At 40.4% G+C, this 19,418-nt stretch overlaps 1 protein-coding gene across 1 annotated transcript in view; it reads left to right on the top strand.

Moving 5' to 3' along the window:
- Window positions 1-19,418, top strand: part of taf1b (TATA-box binding protein associated factor, RNA polymerase I subunit B) — a 62,510-nt gene that overhangs the window by 23,060 nt on the left and 20,032 nt on the right. Inside the window, exons 5-8 of the mRNA XM_033021609.1 lie at window positions 4,100-4,195; window positions 14,890-15,028; window positions 16,905-17,067; window positions 18,560-18,659. Coding sequence (XP_032877500.1) covers window positions 4,100-4,195; window positions 14,890-15,028; window positions 16,905-17,067; window positions 18,560-18,659 — 498 coding nt within the window. The remainder of the gene's footprint in view (window positions 1-4,099; window positions 4,196-14,889; window positions 15,029-16,904; window positions 17,068-18,559; window positions 18,660-19,418) is intronic.

The following is a 19,418-nucleotide window of genomic DNA, read 5'->3' as shown; positions in this document are numbered from 1 at the left end:
CTATTTTTGTTGACATCCTTCCTATAATTGGGCGACCAAAATTGTACACCATGCTCCAGATTTGATCTCACCAATGCCTTGTACAATTTTATCATTACATCCCAGCTTCTATACTCAATGCTCTGATTTATAAAGGCTAGCATACCAAAAGCTTTCTTTACCACCCTATCTATATGAGATTCCACCTTCAAGGAACTATGCACGGTTATTCCCAGATCCCTCTGTTCAACTGCATTCTTCAATTCCCTACCATTTACCATGTACGTCCTATTTTGATTTGTCCTGCCAAGGTGTAGCACCTCACATTTATCAGCATTAAACTCCATCTGCCATCTTTCAGCCCATTCTTCCAAATGGCCTAAATCACTCTGTAGACTTTGGAAATCCTCTTCATTATCCACAACACCCCCTATCTTGGTATAATCTGCATACTTACTAATCCAATTTACCGCACCTTCATCCAGATCATTGATGTACATGACAAACAACAAAGGACCCAACACAGATCCCTGAGGCACCCCACTAGTCACCTGCCTCCAACCCGACAAACAGCCATCCACCATTACCCTCTGGCGTCTCCCATTCAGCCACTGTTGAATCCATCTTGCTACTCCTGCATTTATACCCAACAGTTGAACCTTCTTAACCAACCTTCCATGAGGAACCTTGTCAAAGGCCTTACTAAAGTCCATATAGACAACATCCACTGCTTTACCCTCGTCAATTTCCCTAGTAACCTCTTCAAAAAATTCAAGAAGATTAGTCAAACATGACCTTCCAGGCACAAATCCATGTTGACTGTTCCTAATCAGACCCTGTTTATCCAGATGCTTATATATATTATCTCTAAGTATCTTTTCCATTAATTTGCCCACCACTGAAGTCAAACTAACAGGTCTATAATTGCTAGGTTTACTCTTAGAACCCTTTTTAAACAATGGAACAACATGCGCAGTACGCCAATCCTCGGGGGCTATTCCCGTTTCTAATGACATTTGAAATATTTCTGTCATAGCCCCGGCTATTTCTACACTAACTTCCCTCAATGTCCTAGGGAATATCCTGTCAGGACCTGGAGACATATCCACGTTTATATTTTTCAAAAGTGTCAGTACTTTTAGGACCGAGATGAGAAAAACATTTTTCACACAGAGAGTGGTGAATCTCTGGAATTCTCTGCCACAGAAGGTAGTTGAGGCCAGTTCATTGGCTATATTTAAGAGGGAGTTAGATGTGGCCCTTGTGGCTAAGGGGATCAGGGGGTATGGAGAGAAGGCAGGTATGGGATACTGAGTTGGATGATCAGCCATGATCATATTGAATGGCGGTGCAGGCTCGAAGGGCCGAATGGCCTACTCCTGCACCTATTTTCTATGTTTCTATGAAATGCTTTCGACTCCCTTTGGAATTTATTACTTTTCTCTGCGCTATTCACCACAGTTCTAAGTTTTGAGTCATTTGCTAATTTGGAAAATAGACATGGAATTGCAAGGTACATGTCAAAAGAAGCATTGTCCCAGTATTCCCAAAAGAAGCATTGTTCCAGGGTACCACTGTCTGTAGCATCCTGAAATATAACTCTTAACAACCATTCTGCTGTTAACTTTTAATTACATGGAACTCGGTTTTGCTAATTACTTTTTTTCTTTGTAGATTTCATCTACTGCATTTTTAATAGATTTTCTGCTACCTCGTCAAATTAAAAAAACATGATTTACCTTAACAAATCTGTTCAGATATGTTTGGGGAAGTTGACAAGTTTATAAAAACACTACAAAAACACCATCTTCAGGAAGTTGGGGTGCATTCCATTTCTTTACTCTAATATATCATCCCATCCTTTAACTCTTCTATCTCATAAAGCTAAAAACTGCAGGTGCTGCAAACTTGAAATAAAACAGAAAATGCTGCAAACAAGCCGAAGGTCAGACAGCATCTGGTGAAAATTAATAAAAGTTCATCAATTAGAAATAGTGACCTTTATTCTCTCCACAATCCCTGCCTACTCAGCTGAGTATTTCCAAAAGATACAGGAGCTTGAAAGCTTGAATGTTTACATTTCATAAACAGCTTCTTCCCTACGGCTATTAGTCTCATGAACCAATTATGTCTTTCACATGGTCTTCCCGGAGGTGTTGCCGCATGCTCTTTATTCTACCTCACTCAGTTATTCTGTAAATATATTTTGATATTTTGTTTTGCACTACAATGAAGTACCATTCCACTATATTGCACTTGTATTTCTCGTGTCATTATTGTATTCTATGAGCTTCATTGGAACAATGAGTTTCATTGCATCCGGTTCAGAGGTTCTAGGAGCAGAATAAGGCCATTCGGCCCGTCAAGTCTACTCCGCCATTCAATTCAATCTATCCCTCTCAACCCCATTCTCCTGCTTTCGACCCATAACCCCTGACATCCTTACTAATCAAGAATCTGTCAATCTCCACCTTCAAAATATCCATTGACGGCCTCCACAGCCAACTGGCAATGAATTCCACAAAATCACCACCCTCTGAATAAAGAAATTCCTTGTCATCTCCTTTCTAAAGGTACACCTTTTTATTCTGAAGCAATGGCCTCTGGTCCAAACTCTCCCACTACTGAAAACCCTCTCCACTTCCACTCTATCCAGGCCTTTCACCATTCGGTAAGTTTCAATGAGATCCCCTCATTTCTTTTTCCTGCCTGCTGATCAATTTTGAAGCATTTGCAAAGAGAGACAATGATTTTTAAAGATGTATTTGTCGCGCAGTAAACAACGTGTTTTACCAATGAGTTTTCAACAATATTGGTTGGGCTAATCTGTATTTTTTTTTTGTCTTAGGACTGTGGGTGATTTAAATGCATTGGTTAATATTATCATCTTCACATTGCCTCTTTATTTCTTCTATTCTGTGTAAATGTTGCGTCTAACTTGGGTCTTTATACACATGTCTTTCACATGTTCTTCCCGGAAGGCGGCATCCCAGATTGGAAAATCAAACATTTAAAAATGTTTAAAATCCATCAACCTAAATACACCACATTATATTGTTATTGTGTGTAGAGATTGTTTATTCATTGAATCAATTAAAGTTTTGAAATCTATATTTGGTGCTCAAATTGCACTTTGATATTTGATATCCTGGTTTTCTTTATGCCCTTTTAATTTTTCTTGCTATTTCGTGTTTTATCCACATTCCAGATTGCCTTTATGCTTCCATGCTATTCCTCTGACGTAGCCTTTCATTTCTTCTACTTAATCTTTCATGTTTAAACCTACCTGTTTGACAATGGAGCAAATAACTTGAGTGTTTTGTGTTATTGTGCAGAAGAACCATTAACTAGCAATTGATTTTTCTCTGATCTAAAGGAGAGTGCATTTGAACTTAAATCCAGGCTGAAACTGTATTCAGGATCTGTTAATACAAGGAACTGCAGAAAATGTTTCACAATATGCTTGTTTTTGCTTTTCACTTTAACTATGACACTAAATTGAAGTTCATTTTGCCGTTCTTGTTGATATTTTCTGAAGAATGGATCTTGTAAGGACTTGTAATGCTGTTTTTAAAAAAATCATTTTTAAAGTGTCCTTGCAATATTTAATATTTATTACTTTAAATTAGTTAAAAATATGTAGCATTGTGTATAAGACTTAAAACCAGTAGGGGGCAGTCTCTGACTTCATTAAGATTTGTTTATTAAACTTCCAATAGTTTATTAGGTTGAAATGTATGCAAGCACTAGTTTTTCCTTTAACCTACTATAATCTCATTGCATTGTTACAATTTTTGTCTAGTTTACTTTTGATTATTTACACTTGACATCAATTGTGATATTAAATGGGTAGATAGGTAGATGATAGCAATCGCTATTTTTGTATTATGATTGTGGAACACTCAAAATTGCTTGAATCTTATCTCCTGTTGCATTTAATAGTCTTGTCTTCTCAATCTATTCTGCTCGGAAACCTTCCCAAAGAAAGTGAGATTATGATCTCTAATGTTATGGGAACTTGCATTCTGTTCCTTTTTGGTGCAATAGAACACCAGTGTGGTATTGCTGAATCACGCCCTTGACTCCAACGTAATAAATGAATGCATTTTACTTTTACTAGGATGAAATCCTATGCAATGTTTGGAGACGTTACTTGCAAAAAAGTCAACAAGCTTATACAAACAAACCAATTGCCATCATCAGCAAAAAACGGAAGGTAGGTGTGATTAAAGAAACATTGCTGATATCAGTTGTGAGTATGTTTTTAGTATATGGAAAAAATGGTTTATCTTAAGTACATTCTGGAATATTTGACCTTTGTTGTGCTGAGAAACTAGGAACACAAAGTGAACGCTATAAGATCTTTGCTTTATACTGTTGTTGCACACAGATGTTTATCCTCCAAACAACCATATTCTCTGGTTGTATGAGAATGTGGTTTCCATATATCTTTTATTTCCATTCATTTAACCATCTAACTTGATGTTGAATAAAGGGCCTGTCCCACAGGCGATTTTTTAAGCTACTGCTGGATTGTCATAGTCATAGCAGGTCACCGAAAAACTGGCGACTGGAACCCCCCCCCCCACGACAATGTCTACGACAAGGTACAATAACCTACCACCCAGCCGACGGCAAGCTACCGACAACCGGCGACAACCAAAGTCAACCTATGTCCATCCGCAACAAACTACGACCCTGTCGTCAACAACTGAAGACAATTCAGTTGCCGGTACATGTCGCCAGTTGACGTAGGAATACGTAGGTAGTCGCCAGTGGAATTCACCGATGTCAGCACCAGCGACAACTTGGGGGACGCCTTCCAGCTGCTACCGTCAGGCAAACGCCTCCTGTGAAATGCTGTGAAAACAGAGAGGATGAGAAGGAGTTTCTTTTCAGAGGCCATTAGGACTGTAAACTCCTATCTCACCCGGGACTAACCTACTGTACCAATTTACTGTTGTGTGGTGTCTTTTTAAAATTGCTGTTTTTTTCTTCTTTTTTTTTCCTCCCACAAATATGTAATATGTGATTCTGTTCCATTCTGTTTTGTAGTTTTTTTGCACAATCCGCAAGCATTGCCACTTTTCATTTCACTGCACATCTCGTATGCGTATGTGACGAATAAACTTGACTTGACTTGAACCTACGTCATCTGGCGACAACCTACTAGAGCACGTACGTCAGGAGAAGTCAAGCTACGCTCATTGGCGTCAACCCACTGTCGCCAACTGTCGCTGAAAATGTTTGAACATGTTGAAAATTCAGCGGCGACCAGAAAGACGCAACGACTCTTTAGGCGGCTGAGGAGACTACTCGCGTCCATACAGGCGACACCCCGGCTACCATGTGGCGACAGCCTATCCTAAAGGGCCGGTTAGGCGATTTTGTAGGCAACTACAGACAACTAGGCTGTCTCCACATGGTCGCCGGGGTGTTGCCTGTATGGACGTGAGTAGTCTCCTTGGTCAATCATAGCATTTTTCTGGCCGCTGCTGGATTTTGAAATGTTCAAAACATTTTGGCGACAGTTGGCTTGACGCCAATGAGTGTAGCTTGACTTCTCTTGACCTCGGTGCTGTTGTAGGTTGTCGCCAGGTTGACGTAGGTTGTCGCCAGGTGACGTAGGTTGTTGCCGGTGCTGACTTTGGTGAATTCCATTGGCGACTACCTACGTCAACCTACGTCAACCGGCGACAGGTAACGGCGACTGAATTGTCTTCAGTTGTCTTCAGTTGTCGCTGACAGCGTCGTAGCTTGTCGCGGGTGGACGTAGGTTGTTGTAGGTGTGGTCGTAGGTGGACGTCCTAATGGGTCGCTGGTTGTCGGTAGCTTGATGTCGACTAGGTGGTAGGTTGTTGTAGACATTGTCATAGGGGGGTCCAGTCGCCGGTTTTTCGGTGACCTGCTACGACTATGACAGTCGCCGGTAGTCGCCGAAAAAATTGTCTAAGTGGGACAGGCCCTTTAGCCACGAGAGCGTTCCGCCTCTATGCACTATTTGTCCTAAATGTTATCCATTTAATCTTTATGCAATTGTCTTATTATTCCATCATTGGAAACAATGTTTCTATTTTGTAAATCATTTTGAAAATTTGTGCAAAGCAACAGTATCTTCTAATGAAAATGTAACATTAGCATTTTTCAAGTCATTCATACCATCCGTGTAAATCTGTAATGTATACTTGTTATTTCATCCAAACTGCACAGCATTCCCGAATGTTACTACCTTTGTTAAGCTTTATACAGATCACCAAAGCATCTCAAGTTTGTATTTGATATGCCTTGTCCTAAAACACATTTCAATGTATTTATTTTGTTAATGCGAACTGGACATTGCTCAAAAGGCCAATTAAAAAAAAAAAATCAAAATCAGACTGCAGATGGGGGAAATAAAACAGAAATGTTGGAAAACCTCAGGAGGTCAGACATTATCTGTGAAAACAAACCATTAATCTTTTTGATCCTATGATCACCATTATTGCAAAGAGAGACGTTTTATTTTCTCTTACTCTTTTCTCTTTCTCTTTTTATCAGTCTGGCCACTGAGCAGGCTATTCAGCATTAGCAATACATACACAAATAATCTAATTTTAACTGCCTCCAGTTTTTCTGTATCAGAGAAATTCTCCTTGATTCGCCCATATCCCCCCCCCCCCCTACTTCTAAGAAGCCTCTACTTCTTAGAAGACTAAGGAAATTTAGCATGTCTTCAACAACTTAAGAATTTCTACAGATGGACTGTAGATAGCATTTTATCAGGATTTATTACTACTTGGTTTAGCAACTGCTCTGCCCCCGACCACAAAAAAATTGCAGAGAGTTGTAAATGCGGTCCAGCCCATCACACAAACCAGCAACCCCACCACCCCCAACATCTCTATCTACATTTACGCTGCCTGGGTCGAAGGTCGAGCGTGGAGCTGATAAAGCCTCCGCTGACTGTAAGACGTAGAAGCAGGTGAAGGGGATCGGGCCCCACGGTGACTGAGCGTCCCTGCCGGTCGCAGCAGCCTAGAGGGAACTCCCAATGATGGCCTCATCCAATTGTGCAGCTTTTAATGTCTTGTAGATTTGTGAATTCTCTAGCACATCATCCATCTTTTTCTCACTTGAAGTACTTTTGAAGTAAATGTACCAATCACATTTACTGACATTATTTTCCATTTTCTACTCTTTAGCACATTCCTTCATTTTATGAGTGTCCCCTTATAGTTTCTTGAATTAATTATTGTTGCCTCTATTTATAATGAATGTGTCATTCAAAGTTTGCCAGATAATTCTACCCTTACATCCAGGTACTTTACATATAAAATCGGAACTAGTTTCTCAACAGAACCCAGTGGCACACAACAACTGTCACACACATCCATCCAAAAGAACCTTATCTCGCCTCCACTTCGTATCTCTGGTCATCAAACTAGTACGGCTTTCTTAAACCATTACCACAACTATTACATTTTAAAAAATCTCTATGGCCTCTTGCTAAAGTATTTTTGTTAAACACATTTGCTGCATTTCCACATTTACTTGTTCCACAAAATTCTGTCGCCACCTGAGACACAATTATTCCTTCAAAATCAATGATAGTTGGTTCTAATTATTTTTTTGTCCTACCTTTTGTAAGCCCATTTTCTCCTATCATATTGAATCATTTATTTTGCATAATACTGTTGTCCTAATGTAATTTTCAGCATTTAAATTTGCTGTGATCAAAAACTATTTAATAAAGAAATCATGGAGCCTTTTTTTAAAAGAAGTATGGGAGGCAAGGAACAGTCCATGGTGTCCAACTTGGTATTTCTGCATCCATTTACTCAGCTCGATCAAAGCATAGATTTGAAACAAAAACTGAAAATGTTGGTAAAAATTAGCAAGTCACAGCATCTGTGGAGTGGGAGTCAGTCAACATTTTAGGTCTGTGACATTTTGTCAAAACCATGTAAAATAAAACTTTCATCTAAGACCACGTTTATTGCTATGACTCTGTTCAGTGTAGAGCTTGGAATTAACTAAAACTCTGAATTTGTTCTTTTAGTTAAAACAAAAAAATGTATTCCATTAAAAGCCTTGAATAGAAAAAAATCTTTGTCTATTGTGTAGACTTTATAGTTCATATAGAAAGTAGAATGTCAATGGACCAGAGTGAATGTAGTGGAGCACACTACATTCTAGTTTATAGATTGGTTTCTCGTTTTGTTTATACGCATGTCCTTGCATGTTTGAACACGAATGAAACAAAATCTCTACCTTTCAAAAACCTTGCAGGAGGTTAATTCCGGTAATGTGCTGCGTTGCATTTAAAGAAGCTACAATGAGTCATATGGGAGGCATTACCAAGCCACTTTTTTTTAACAAAACGTATGCTGTGTTAATAGAATGACACTTTGAAGTGGTTAAAATCTTGAATGTAATATGCTTGCATATTGTTTTACCCACAAGTGCTAGATTAGATGTAATCAGGTTAATTTAATGAAACAATTGAGTGTGAAGATCCAGACATTTTCTAGACCTACATTGATGTGGAGGAAATATATTATTCTATTTATACCTTGTCCATTCCTCTTTTGGTTCAATCTGTACATGAAATGTTATTCTTCTGAATTAATTGTAAAATGAGCATTAATTAACCAAATGGCTTCCTTATGCTCCTTAACCTGCAACAGGTTTTCCTTAAATAGCCTAATTTGCAGCATACAGAGGACCTTTGTATGGGGGCAGACCATACATCCAGGAAGACCATATATCCATTTGACTTTCTTTGGAAAAATACAGCCGCAAAAATACAGCCCCAAAAAAACATTTCTGGCTTTTTGTGGCTCACTAGAGCACTGTGCATATTACAAGACATGTTTTAATGTATTGCATCTAAGGTTCTTCTTCAGTTAGTGTCATAGAGTGATACAGTATGGAAACAGGCTCTTCGGCCCAACCTGCCCAAAATACCGGCCAGCATGTCCCAACTACACTCCTTCCAAGCTTATTGTCCATATCCCTCCTAACCTGTCCTATCCATGTACCTGTCTAACTGTTTCTTAAACTTTGGGATAGTCCCAGCCTCAACTATCTCCTCTGGTAGTTTGTTCCATACACCCACCACCCTTTGTGTGAAAAAGTTACCCCTCAGATTCCTATTAAATCTTTTCGCCTTCACCTTAAACCTATGTCCTCTGGTCCTTGATTTACCTACTCTGAGCAAGAGACTCGGTGCATCTACCCATTCTAAACCTCTCATGATTTTATACACCTCTATAAGATCACCCCTAATCTTCCTGCACTCCAGGGAATAGTCCCTGCCTACTCAACCTCTAGTTGTGGAAACATCCTCGTAAATCCTCTGTACCCTTTTCAGTTTGACAACATCTTTCCTATAACATGGTGCCCAGAACTGAACACAATACTCTAAATGCGGCCTCACCAACGTTTTATACAACTGCAACATGACCTCCCAACTTCTAGGTGTAGGAAAGAACTGCAGATGCTGGTTTAAATCGAAGGTAGACACAAAATACTGGAGTAACTCAGCGAGACAGGCAGCATCTCTGGAGTGGAATGGGTGACGTTTCGGGTTGAGAGCCTTTACCCAACTTCTATACTCAATACTCTGACTGATGAAGTCCAATATTGCAAAAACCTTTTTGACCACCTTATCTACCTGCAAGTCAACCTTCAAGGAACCATTCACCTGTACTCCTAGATCCCTCTGCTCTACAACACTCCCAGAGCCCTACAATTCACCGTGCAGGTCCTGCCCATGCTTGACTTCCCAAAATGCAACATCTCACATTTCTCTGTATTAAATTCCATCATCCATTCCTCAACCTACCTGGCCAATCAATCAAGATCCTGCTGCAATTTTTCACAACCTTCTTCACTGTCTGCAACATCACCCACTTTTGTATCATCAGCAAAGCTGTTTATCAAGCTGCATTTGTAAGACCATTCGTGTTTTTTGGGAACACTGTCCCATTTATTTTTTTCTTTCACTTGTGTAAAGTGGGTTTGGGATTTACTTGGTTGTCAGTAGTTGCAAATGAGTACTTGGCATGCAACATTCTAAGCCCTTGGAGTTCTTAATACTTTTGTACTTTTTTCACTGCTTATAAAGTATCAATCGGAATTAGATGAACAGTCTAACTGGAAGGACATGGTGAGCCCAAAGGTTTTTTGCGTTATGATAATCCCCAGTGGATGAATTCATGCACTGAAGTTACGTTCTTCAGTTGTTAAATCGTACCTTTGTTTGGTCAACAGTACACATTATTATCGTGAGAAAACTAGCAAAGTTTTAGGATTAAGTGCAGTAGTGATTTGGTTCAATTATATAATTGTATATACTGTGTATAGTTTAATTATCACAATGATCTTTTGTGTGGGCAAGTTAGGCTGAAGGGCCTGCCTCCACACTATGACTTGGTGATCTAAAAACTAGATGAAGTATGGAGCAAAAACAAAACTTCTGGAGGAACTTGCTGGGTCAGGCAGTATCTGACGATGGAAATGGACGGCCAATGTTTCGGGTTGAGACCCTCTGAAAAGCAGCCCAGAGGAAGAATTTGCTTTTTCAAGTCAAATTACTTTTATTTCTATAGCACATTTAAAAAACACCTCTCGTTGGACAAAGTGCTTTACATTGGTGGAGATACTAACGTTATACAACAGTGGTTCATAGATTAAGTACATACATAAATACATACATATAGCCCTCCCTCAGAGTAGCAATGTTACAAAATTTTGAGATTTTAAAAATCAAGTCTGTAATTTATCCCATCAGATAAAGCATAAACATAAGTTTAATTTGACATCTAATTCACTTTCATATCTCAAGTATTTAAAAAGTTATGGCCATTTTCATACTCGGAAATGAGCATCTTGTTCCCTATTGATTTTCTATGGACATAACAAAAAAGTTGTGATCGTGAACAGTCAAAAGCCCATAACTTTCTTAAAAATTAAGAGAACTGAATGAAATTTTCAGTTATCATAGATTGAAGCATTCTGAAACAAATATAAAATAATCTTACTTGGATGACCTGAAATTGAAGCATATAATTAGTTAGTTACCTAATTGTAGCTAATTTCAGACTTCAATTACTAGATCTAAACATCTATCCATTTCTTAATAAATGATTAACATTTTTAAATAGCCTAAATGTCCAAATAATATTCACAAATAATTCACAATAAAACATGATTTTTAAATCTCATTTACATTAATTTATAGGCCAAATGGAAGGAATTCAGTGTTCAATTGCTGTAAATAAATGCCCATTTAAATCAGCTTTCCAGTGGGTCCCTGTGGAACGCGCTGGTTTAGAACGTTCACATTGCGGTAGATTTGTGCCTCAAATGCCGAGAAAAATACTGCGCGATATAATGGGCCCAAATTGAGCTACTCGCAATATTAAATTTTGTATAAAAGGATCTTTAGAAGCCCTTTTGAATGTAAAAATATACAACCTACCTTCTGCTATTTTCTTTATGAGACCCTGCGGTTGCTGACGGTCGCGGGTTTAAAGATTGATTTTTAAACTACTATAACTATTATTCAAGGCCTTTAAACCTAATAATAGCTTTTGCGACGGGGTCTATCAGCGATTTTTCGTTAATAATTAACTAGGCTGAACATTTTCAATTGGAACAGCTTAGAGAAAATCGCGTTTTAAACCCGCCCCCTCTAAACGGCGCCAAAATCGTGCACAACCTCAGCGGCAGATATTCAGCGACGCTTCAGGTAGGCTTTGCAACATACCTACTCAGAGGACATCAAGAAAGGCTTGAGAGTAAAGATGAGTTTTAAGTCTCGACTTAAAGGAGTCGATGGAGGGGGCAGTTCTGATGGGAAGAGGGATGCTGTTCCACAGTCTAGGAGCTGCAACCGCAAAGGCACGGTCGCCCCTGAGCTTATGCCTAGATGTTCAGTAACCCCAAGTCCGCAAATCTGAGGTACCTGGAGGTGGTGTGGTGGGTAAGCAGTCTTTTGATGTAGGTGAGGGAAAGCCCGTTAAGGACTTTGTAAACATTAAGAAGGACCTTGAAATTTATTCGGAACCGCACAGGGAGCCAGTGGAGAGAGGCCAGAATCGGGGTGATGTGGTCCCTTTTTCGGGTGCCTGTCAGGAGTCTCGCTGCGGCATTTTGGACCATATGCAGGCAGGACGGGGAAGATTGGCTGATGCCAGTGTAAAGGGAGTTGCAGTAATCGAGGCGGGAGGAGATAAATGTGTGGATGATCTTTTCAAGGTCATCAAACTGGAGGAATTGCTTTATTTTAGGAATTGTTTGGTTTTATGTTTATATAATATTTTATATTATCGTATTTTTGCAGCAGATTCCAGCATCTGAAGTCTTTTGTGTCTCCACTAGATTAAATATACAATACAATACAATACAATACAATACCGTTTATTTGTTTTTTATGTTAAACATTTATGGTGACAGTAGAATATAAAGTGATATAGATTCCATAAAGTTACATGTTTGCAGATACTTTAATTGTTCTTTTCGATTCCTGGAAGTCTACACAAAGCAAATGAGCTAAAAGTTCAAGAAGGAACTGCAGATGCTGGAAAATCGAAGACTGGGTTATCAAACCCGCCGACAAGGGAGGTGCCGTGGTAGTCTGGTCCGCTGATCTCTACAAAGCTGAGGCCACGCGCCAACTCTCGGACACCTCCTCCTACTTATCCCTGGACCATGACCCCACTGACGAGCACCAGGCCACTATCTCTAGCCCCATCACTGACTTCATCAACTCCGGCTCCCTGTCCTCCCAAACCTCCAACTTCATCATTCCCCAGTCCCGCACGGCCCGATTTTATCTTCTCCCCAAAATCCGCAAACCTGATTGTCCTGGTAGACCCATTGTCTCTGCCTGTTCGTGCCCTACCGAACTTACTTCCACATACCTCGACTCCATCCTATCCCCCCTGGTTAAATCCCTCCAGACCTATGTTCACGACACCTCAGACGCTCTCCATCGTCTCCGGGCATTATGTTCTCTAGGCCCCCATCCCCTCATCTTCATCATGGACGTCCAGTCACTCTACACCTCTATCCCCCACCAGGAGGGTCTCAAAGCCCTCCGGTTCTTCCTCGACCAGAGAACCAACCAATCCCCGGCTACAGATACTCTCCTCCGCCTAGCGGAGCTGGTCTTTACCCTTAATAACTTTTTGTTTGACTCCTCCCATTTCCTCCAAATACAAGGCGTAGCTATGGGCATGCGCATGGGCCCCAGCTATGCCTGCCTCTTTGTAGGCTACGTCGAACAATCCTTGTTCGAGACGTACCAGGACCCCATCCCCGACCTCTACCTCTGCCACATCGACGATTGCATTGGTGCTACCTCCTGCACCCACACACAACTCATTAACTTCAGCAACTTTGCCACTAACTTCCATCCGGCACTCAAATACACCTGGACCATTTCCGACACTTCCCTACCATTTCTTGACCTCACTATCTTCATCACAGGTGATAGACTTTTGACCGACATCCACTATTAACCCACTGACTCCCATGGCTATCTAGACTACACTTCTTCCCACCCTGCTTCCTGTAAGAACTCCATCCCCTACTCCCAATTCCTCCGTCTATGCCACATCTGCTCCCAGGATGAGGTGTTCCACACCAGGGCATCGGAAATGTCCTCATTCTTCAGGGAACGGGGGTTCACCTACCCTACCATGGATGAGGCTCTCACCAGGGTCTCTTCAATACCCCGCAACACTGCTCTCTCTCCCCATCCCCCCCACTCAGAACAAGGGCAGAGTCCCCCTAGTCCTCGCCTTCCACCCATCTAGCCGATGCATACAACAGATAGTCCTCCGTCATTTTCGCCACCTTCAACGTGACCCCACCACTCGCCACATCTTCCCATCTCCCACCCTGTCTGCTTTCTGCAAAGACCGCTCCCTCCGTAACTCCCTGGTCAATTCTTCCCTTCCCACCCCCTCCCCGGGCACTTTCCCTTGCAACCGCAGGAGATGCTACACTTGTCGCTTTACCTCCCCCCTCGACTCCATTCAAGGACCCAAGCAGTTGTTCCAGGTGCGTCAGAGGTTCACCTGCACCTCCTCCAACCTCATCTATTGCATCTGCTGCTCTAGATGTCAGCTGATCTACATCGGTGAGACCAAGCATAGGCTTGGCGATCGTTTCGCCGAACACCTCCGCTCGGTCCGCATTACCTGATCTCCCTGTGGCTCAGCACTTCAACTCCCCATCCCATTCCGAATCCCACCTTTCTGTCCTGGGCCTCCATGGCCAGAGTGAGCACCACCGGAAATTGGAGGAGTAGCACCTCGTATTCCGCTTGGGCAGTCTGCACCCCAGCGGCTTGAACATTGACTTCTCCAATTTTTGGTAGCCCTTGCTGTCTCATCCCCTTCTCAGCTCTCCCTCAGCCCTCTGGCTCCTCCTCTTCCTTTCTTCTTCCCTCCCCATGGCAAGTAAATCTAGTTTGATCTCATTCATTTGAATGAGGCCACCAATATTTACTTGAATATCTGTTTCTCGCACCTGGCTACCACCCCACCTCTTGGAACAGCCACAGCAGTGAAGTTGACTGCGCTAAGCTGGGCCTCCTGTGGGTGGAGTACACCATGTGGGGTCCAGTTTTTATCCATGTGCTTTTTTCATGAGGAACGTGACATTTTAATAGAATTGTTTGTTTTATTCAGCCATGTAATGTAAGAACAGAAAAAGTGGAAAGCACTCAGCATATTAGGCAGTAGATAAGTAAAACGGTTAATATTTCAAATCATCAAAACTTAGAATAGATTGGAGTCCTCCTAAGAGGAAGGATAGTCACATTTTATTTTATCCAATCTGGATGGGAAATTAATTATTTAAAAAAGGAACAATTTTCTAATTTTCTTTCATGTCTGTATTTCCATCTAAATACAGAATTCGGAAGTCGGTTTGAGCTCATCAGGATTTGATACTGAGACAGACACATCATCCTTGCACGGATTTTCATTGTCTGAAAATAATTCTGAAAGTGCCAGTCAAGACAACAGTCATTCAGATTCATTCAGAAATGCAGGTATGAGATAGTTCTTGTAATATTTTATTATCTAAATGGAGTCAAGTTGGGAAAAGGGGAAGTACAACGGGTTCTGGGGGTCCTTGTTCATCAGTCAATAAAAGTAAGCATGCAGGTACAGCAGGCAATGAAGAAAGCAATTGGCATGTTGACCTTCATAACAAGAGGAGATGAGTGTAGGAGCAAAGAGGTCCTTCTGCAGTTGCAACGTGGGTTCACCAGGTTAATTCCCGGGATGGTGGGACTGTCACGTTGATAGAATGGAGCGGCTGGGGTTGTATACTCTGGAATTTAGAAGGATGAGAGGGGATCTTTTTGAAACATAAGATTATTAAGGGTTTGGACACGCTAGAGGCAGGAAACTTGTTCCTGATGTTGGGGGAGTCCAGAACCAGGGGCCACAGTTTAAGAATAAGGGGTAAGCCATTTAGAACGGAAATGAGGAAAAACTTTTTCACACAGAGCTGTGAGTGTGGAATTCTCTGCCTCAGATGGCAGTGGAGGTTGGCTCTCTGGATGCATTCAAGAGAGAGCTAGACAGAGCTCTTAAAGATAGCGGAGTCAAGGGATATGGGGAGAAGGCAGGAACGGGGTACTGATTGTGGATGATCAGCCATGATCACATTGAATGGTAGTGCTGGCTCAAAGGGCCTAATGGCCTACTCTTGCACTTAATGTCTATTGTCTATTGTCTCTCAGCACCTAGCCTTTCCTCCAATCTTTCCATCACCTTTGGAAACTTTTATTGCCGTTTATTAACATGAGGACCAAAGTTGTGCCAGTGAGAGTCAAAGAAGCCATTGTGAGACTGAGAAACAAGAATAAAACTGTTAGAGATATCAGCCAAACCTTAGGCTTACCAAAATCAACTGTTTGGAACATCATTAAGAAGAAAGAGAGCACTGGTGAGCTTACTAATCGCAAAGGGACTGGCAGGCCAAGGACTGGCACCCCTATCCCCTTCTCCCTACATCCCCTCTTGGCCTCAGAATTCATGCATATTCTCTGCTTCTCATAACCTTTTATCTCCTTTTCATCTATGCCAGATCAAACCGATCCTCACCTGTATCCACTTATCACTTACCCAGATTTGTCCCACCATCACCTCTCATCCAGCTTTCTCTTCCCCATTGCAATCTGTTTGTAGAAGTGTCTCGACCCAAAACATTGCCTATTCATGTTCGCCAGAGCTGTTGCTTGACCCTTGAGTTAATCCAGTACTTTGTGTTTTTTGCTCTGAATTTCCATCTTTGAACAAATATGTTCCAATCCTAGAGTTGCTGTCAGTTACAAAAAGCACTGAGAGTGAATGGTGGTAGTGTTGGTCATTAGTAGCTCAGTCTTCCACACATTTTCAATATAACCTGGCTGTTCAATTGAGTGGGGTGGACGAAGAAACATAGAGTAAGATGAATTCTACGTTGTGATTGTGCACAAAACAAATTGCTAGAGGATCAGGCAGCATCTTTGGAGAGAAATGGACAGGCGACATTTTGGGTCTAGACCCTTCCTCTATCTGATGCACCTTGTATTTTGCCCAAGATTCCAGCATATGCAGTTTCTTGTGTTTCCAACAAGTATTTTTTTTTCTGTGGGACAGGAGATGATGATTGAATCAGTAAATTCATAATGCACGCAATGTGCTTTTATTATGTTAGAGTACAAGACGGTTGGTGCCCCATCACGAGGCATGATAAGATAGATAATGTTATCTTGAATTGTGCTGTTCACAGTTTCACCTTTGGTGTGGTATTGAGGGTGACCATCATCTTTTCATAAAGGTAGTGAAGAATTGTTAGGGAAGATGTAATGGGGAGAACATTTTATTTTATGTTTTCAAAAAGTACATAAATATTCTCATGCATTTCTTTGTTAGAGGACGAAACATCATCAATACTATCCGGATCTGTTGATGGCAGCCTACATGTACGTGCTGCACATAGTAAGAGATTACTGATGTCTATGCCTATGACACTGGCATTTTGTTATTTGGCACTGTTGTGGCTCAGAGAATCAATTACTCTTTCCGATCTCCTACAGTAAGTCAATGAGAGTGACCTTTATTCATATTATTATTTCAATGTATTAAATGTTTCACATTAATAGGTAAATGTTGAGGTTTTGTAAAGTAATGGATCATGCTTATTTATTCTCTGTATAAAATACACTTTTCTTAGGACAAAGGCAATACAAAAAGTATAATTCTGCTTGGAAAATGCAATTATCTTTCAACTGAATTGTTTTTGTACGATCTCAAAAGCCGAATTGACTTTTGCAAATGAGTATATTTCCATAATCTTCTGACATTTTAAAATGTGATAGTCACATGCAAAACATTCTCAATGGGTGCATAGAAGTACATCATCTGCTTGCAAAAGCAGTTTCCTCTTCCTTCTAAACTCCACTGTACCTAGCCGAGTCCCTAATGTGACAGATTAATGATATTTTAATCCGTTCATTTGTCATACTAGGAACTTTGGCATATAATTCTAATTAATACTCCAGTTTTTAAGATGTTGCACAATAGACTAATGCTTTTTCCAGTTATCGTGGTATGTGTAAAGGGAACAAGGGGAAATAAACCACACAGTTTTTAAATGAGCAGGGGAACTGCAGCCATGAAAAGTGAAAGGAAAGGTGGGAATTCCAGTTCCCAGTTAGCTAGAATCCACATCATTAGATTTCTGAATTGTCAGATTGAAATTTACTGTTGTGCAGAGTCAGCAAATCTTTGTGCAGAGCCTACATTGTATGACTTTTACCACTAGACCCAACTGCTCAATGCTCTCCTTGCTGCCTTCCATTTTGGATCCTCTCTAAATTAGAGCATCTGATTGCTGGCCGATGTCCTAACTGGTGCCATACAGTGCATATGCCACACTTATAGTTTCTGATCATACACTGAGTCCCAGTTAAACAAAGCCTTGATTTTTCAAGCTGGCAAGGTTATTTGGGCTTTGGCATATTTTATTCATAAAACCAATGGGTGAAAGCCTCCGATCCATTGCACAAAATGTTGTGTCTTTGTCTTTCAGGGAGTTGGTAAGGACTGAAAATAACCTGAACTAACTATTTTGGTCAGGGGCCTCCAAGGTCACTCAACCTATTGTGATTGAAAGCCATTTTACTATGGCCATTGGCTACTAGTCTTGCTCAGTTGCTCCACAAGAGCATATTTATTTTTTCATCGATTTTGATTAAATATTTTTCTCTTTGGGTCCAAGTTTTCAAATTGAAGTATGTTTTGTGACTGGATTTGCTACTTCCTTAACTCCCTCCTATGTAAATTTGGTATTAATTTGATTAACAGTGCATGTCAAGATATAGGTGGTTGAAAATTGAAGGAAAATTTGCCCTTTTTAAGGATCTGGGGAACATTTGCCCTTTTTAAGCAGCTTGCAATGCCAATGAAATCAGTTCTGCCATATTTTAAGTGAAATAAACATTTATTGAGGGACCACAACTTCCGTGCCATTCTGAAATTTAATTTAACTTTTTTTTTTTCAACATGCATTTTTTTCTAAATAATAGGTTTGTTTCAGAGCTGCAGTTACCATATATAAATGCTTTCCAGTATTTTCCTGAAGAGATGAAACTTTATGGACCAGACATCCGCATCTTTCAAGTACAGGTAAAGACAAACATCTTCCTAAATAGAAGAAAGTGCTACTAATACTCAGGTGATGTTCCAAGAGTAGATCACACATTATAGCCTTGCTGCACACTATCTTATGTCTGGTAGAGTATTCCTATCACAAGAAAAGTGTTAGATTTCAGTCCCTGGTTTTTGCATGTGATTAGAAAATTTGTTCTAACTGGTCTGGGCAGTACTACAATTATATATGGATAAAGATTATAGTAAATGAATGGTTTTCCACTGAAAATACATGAGATACACAAAATCTGAGGTGTTTATGGCCAGCAATTGCTCTTTTAAGAATTTGGGGTTTAGTGTTTGGATTTTGTAGTAAAACATATATGACAAACATGTGTAGGGTTATTTTGATTTAAAGCTACTGGATTTATTCAACAAGTAAAAGTCCAGTATGACTATTGGACCATTTTAAAGAATAGGAACTACTTGCATAATAAATGAATCTGAAATGCAAGGAAGCACTTCCGCATGAAAGTATGCTATGCAATGGAGTTTGAGGGATTTTGAGTCTAATATGTTTTAGATCCAGGACCATTCAACAGAGCTCCCAATGTACTGTATTGCAGCCCCTACATTGTTTTTGCCTGAACTTTCTCTATAGATGAACACTATTTTGTGTTTAATTTTCTGTTTGTTCTACTTCTTGTGCGTGCAAATGGTTTAATTCTACCCGTGTATGGTATGACTTGCATGGAGAGTATGCAAAATAAAGTTTTTCTCTGCATGTACACTTGA

The sequence above is a fragment of the Amblyraja radiata genome, chromosome 5, assembly GCF_010909765.2.
Source record: "Amblyraja radiata isolate CabotCenter1 chromosome 5, sAmbRad1.1.pri, whole genome shotgun sequence".
Taxonomy (NCBI): domain Eukaryota; kingdom Metazoa; phylum Chordata; class Chondrichthyes; order Rajiformes; family Rajidae; genus Amblyraja; species Amblyraja radiata.
Note: the sequence above shows the minus strand (reverse complement) of the source record. Positions and strands in the feature narration are given on the sequence as shown.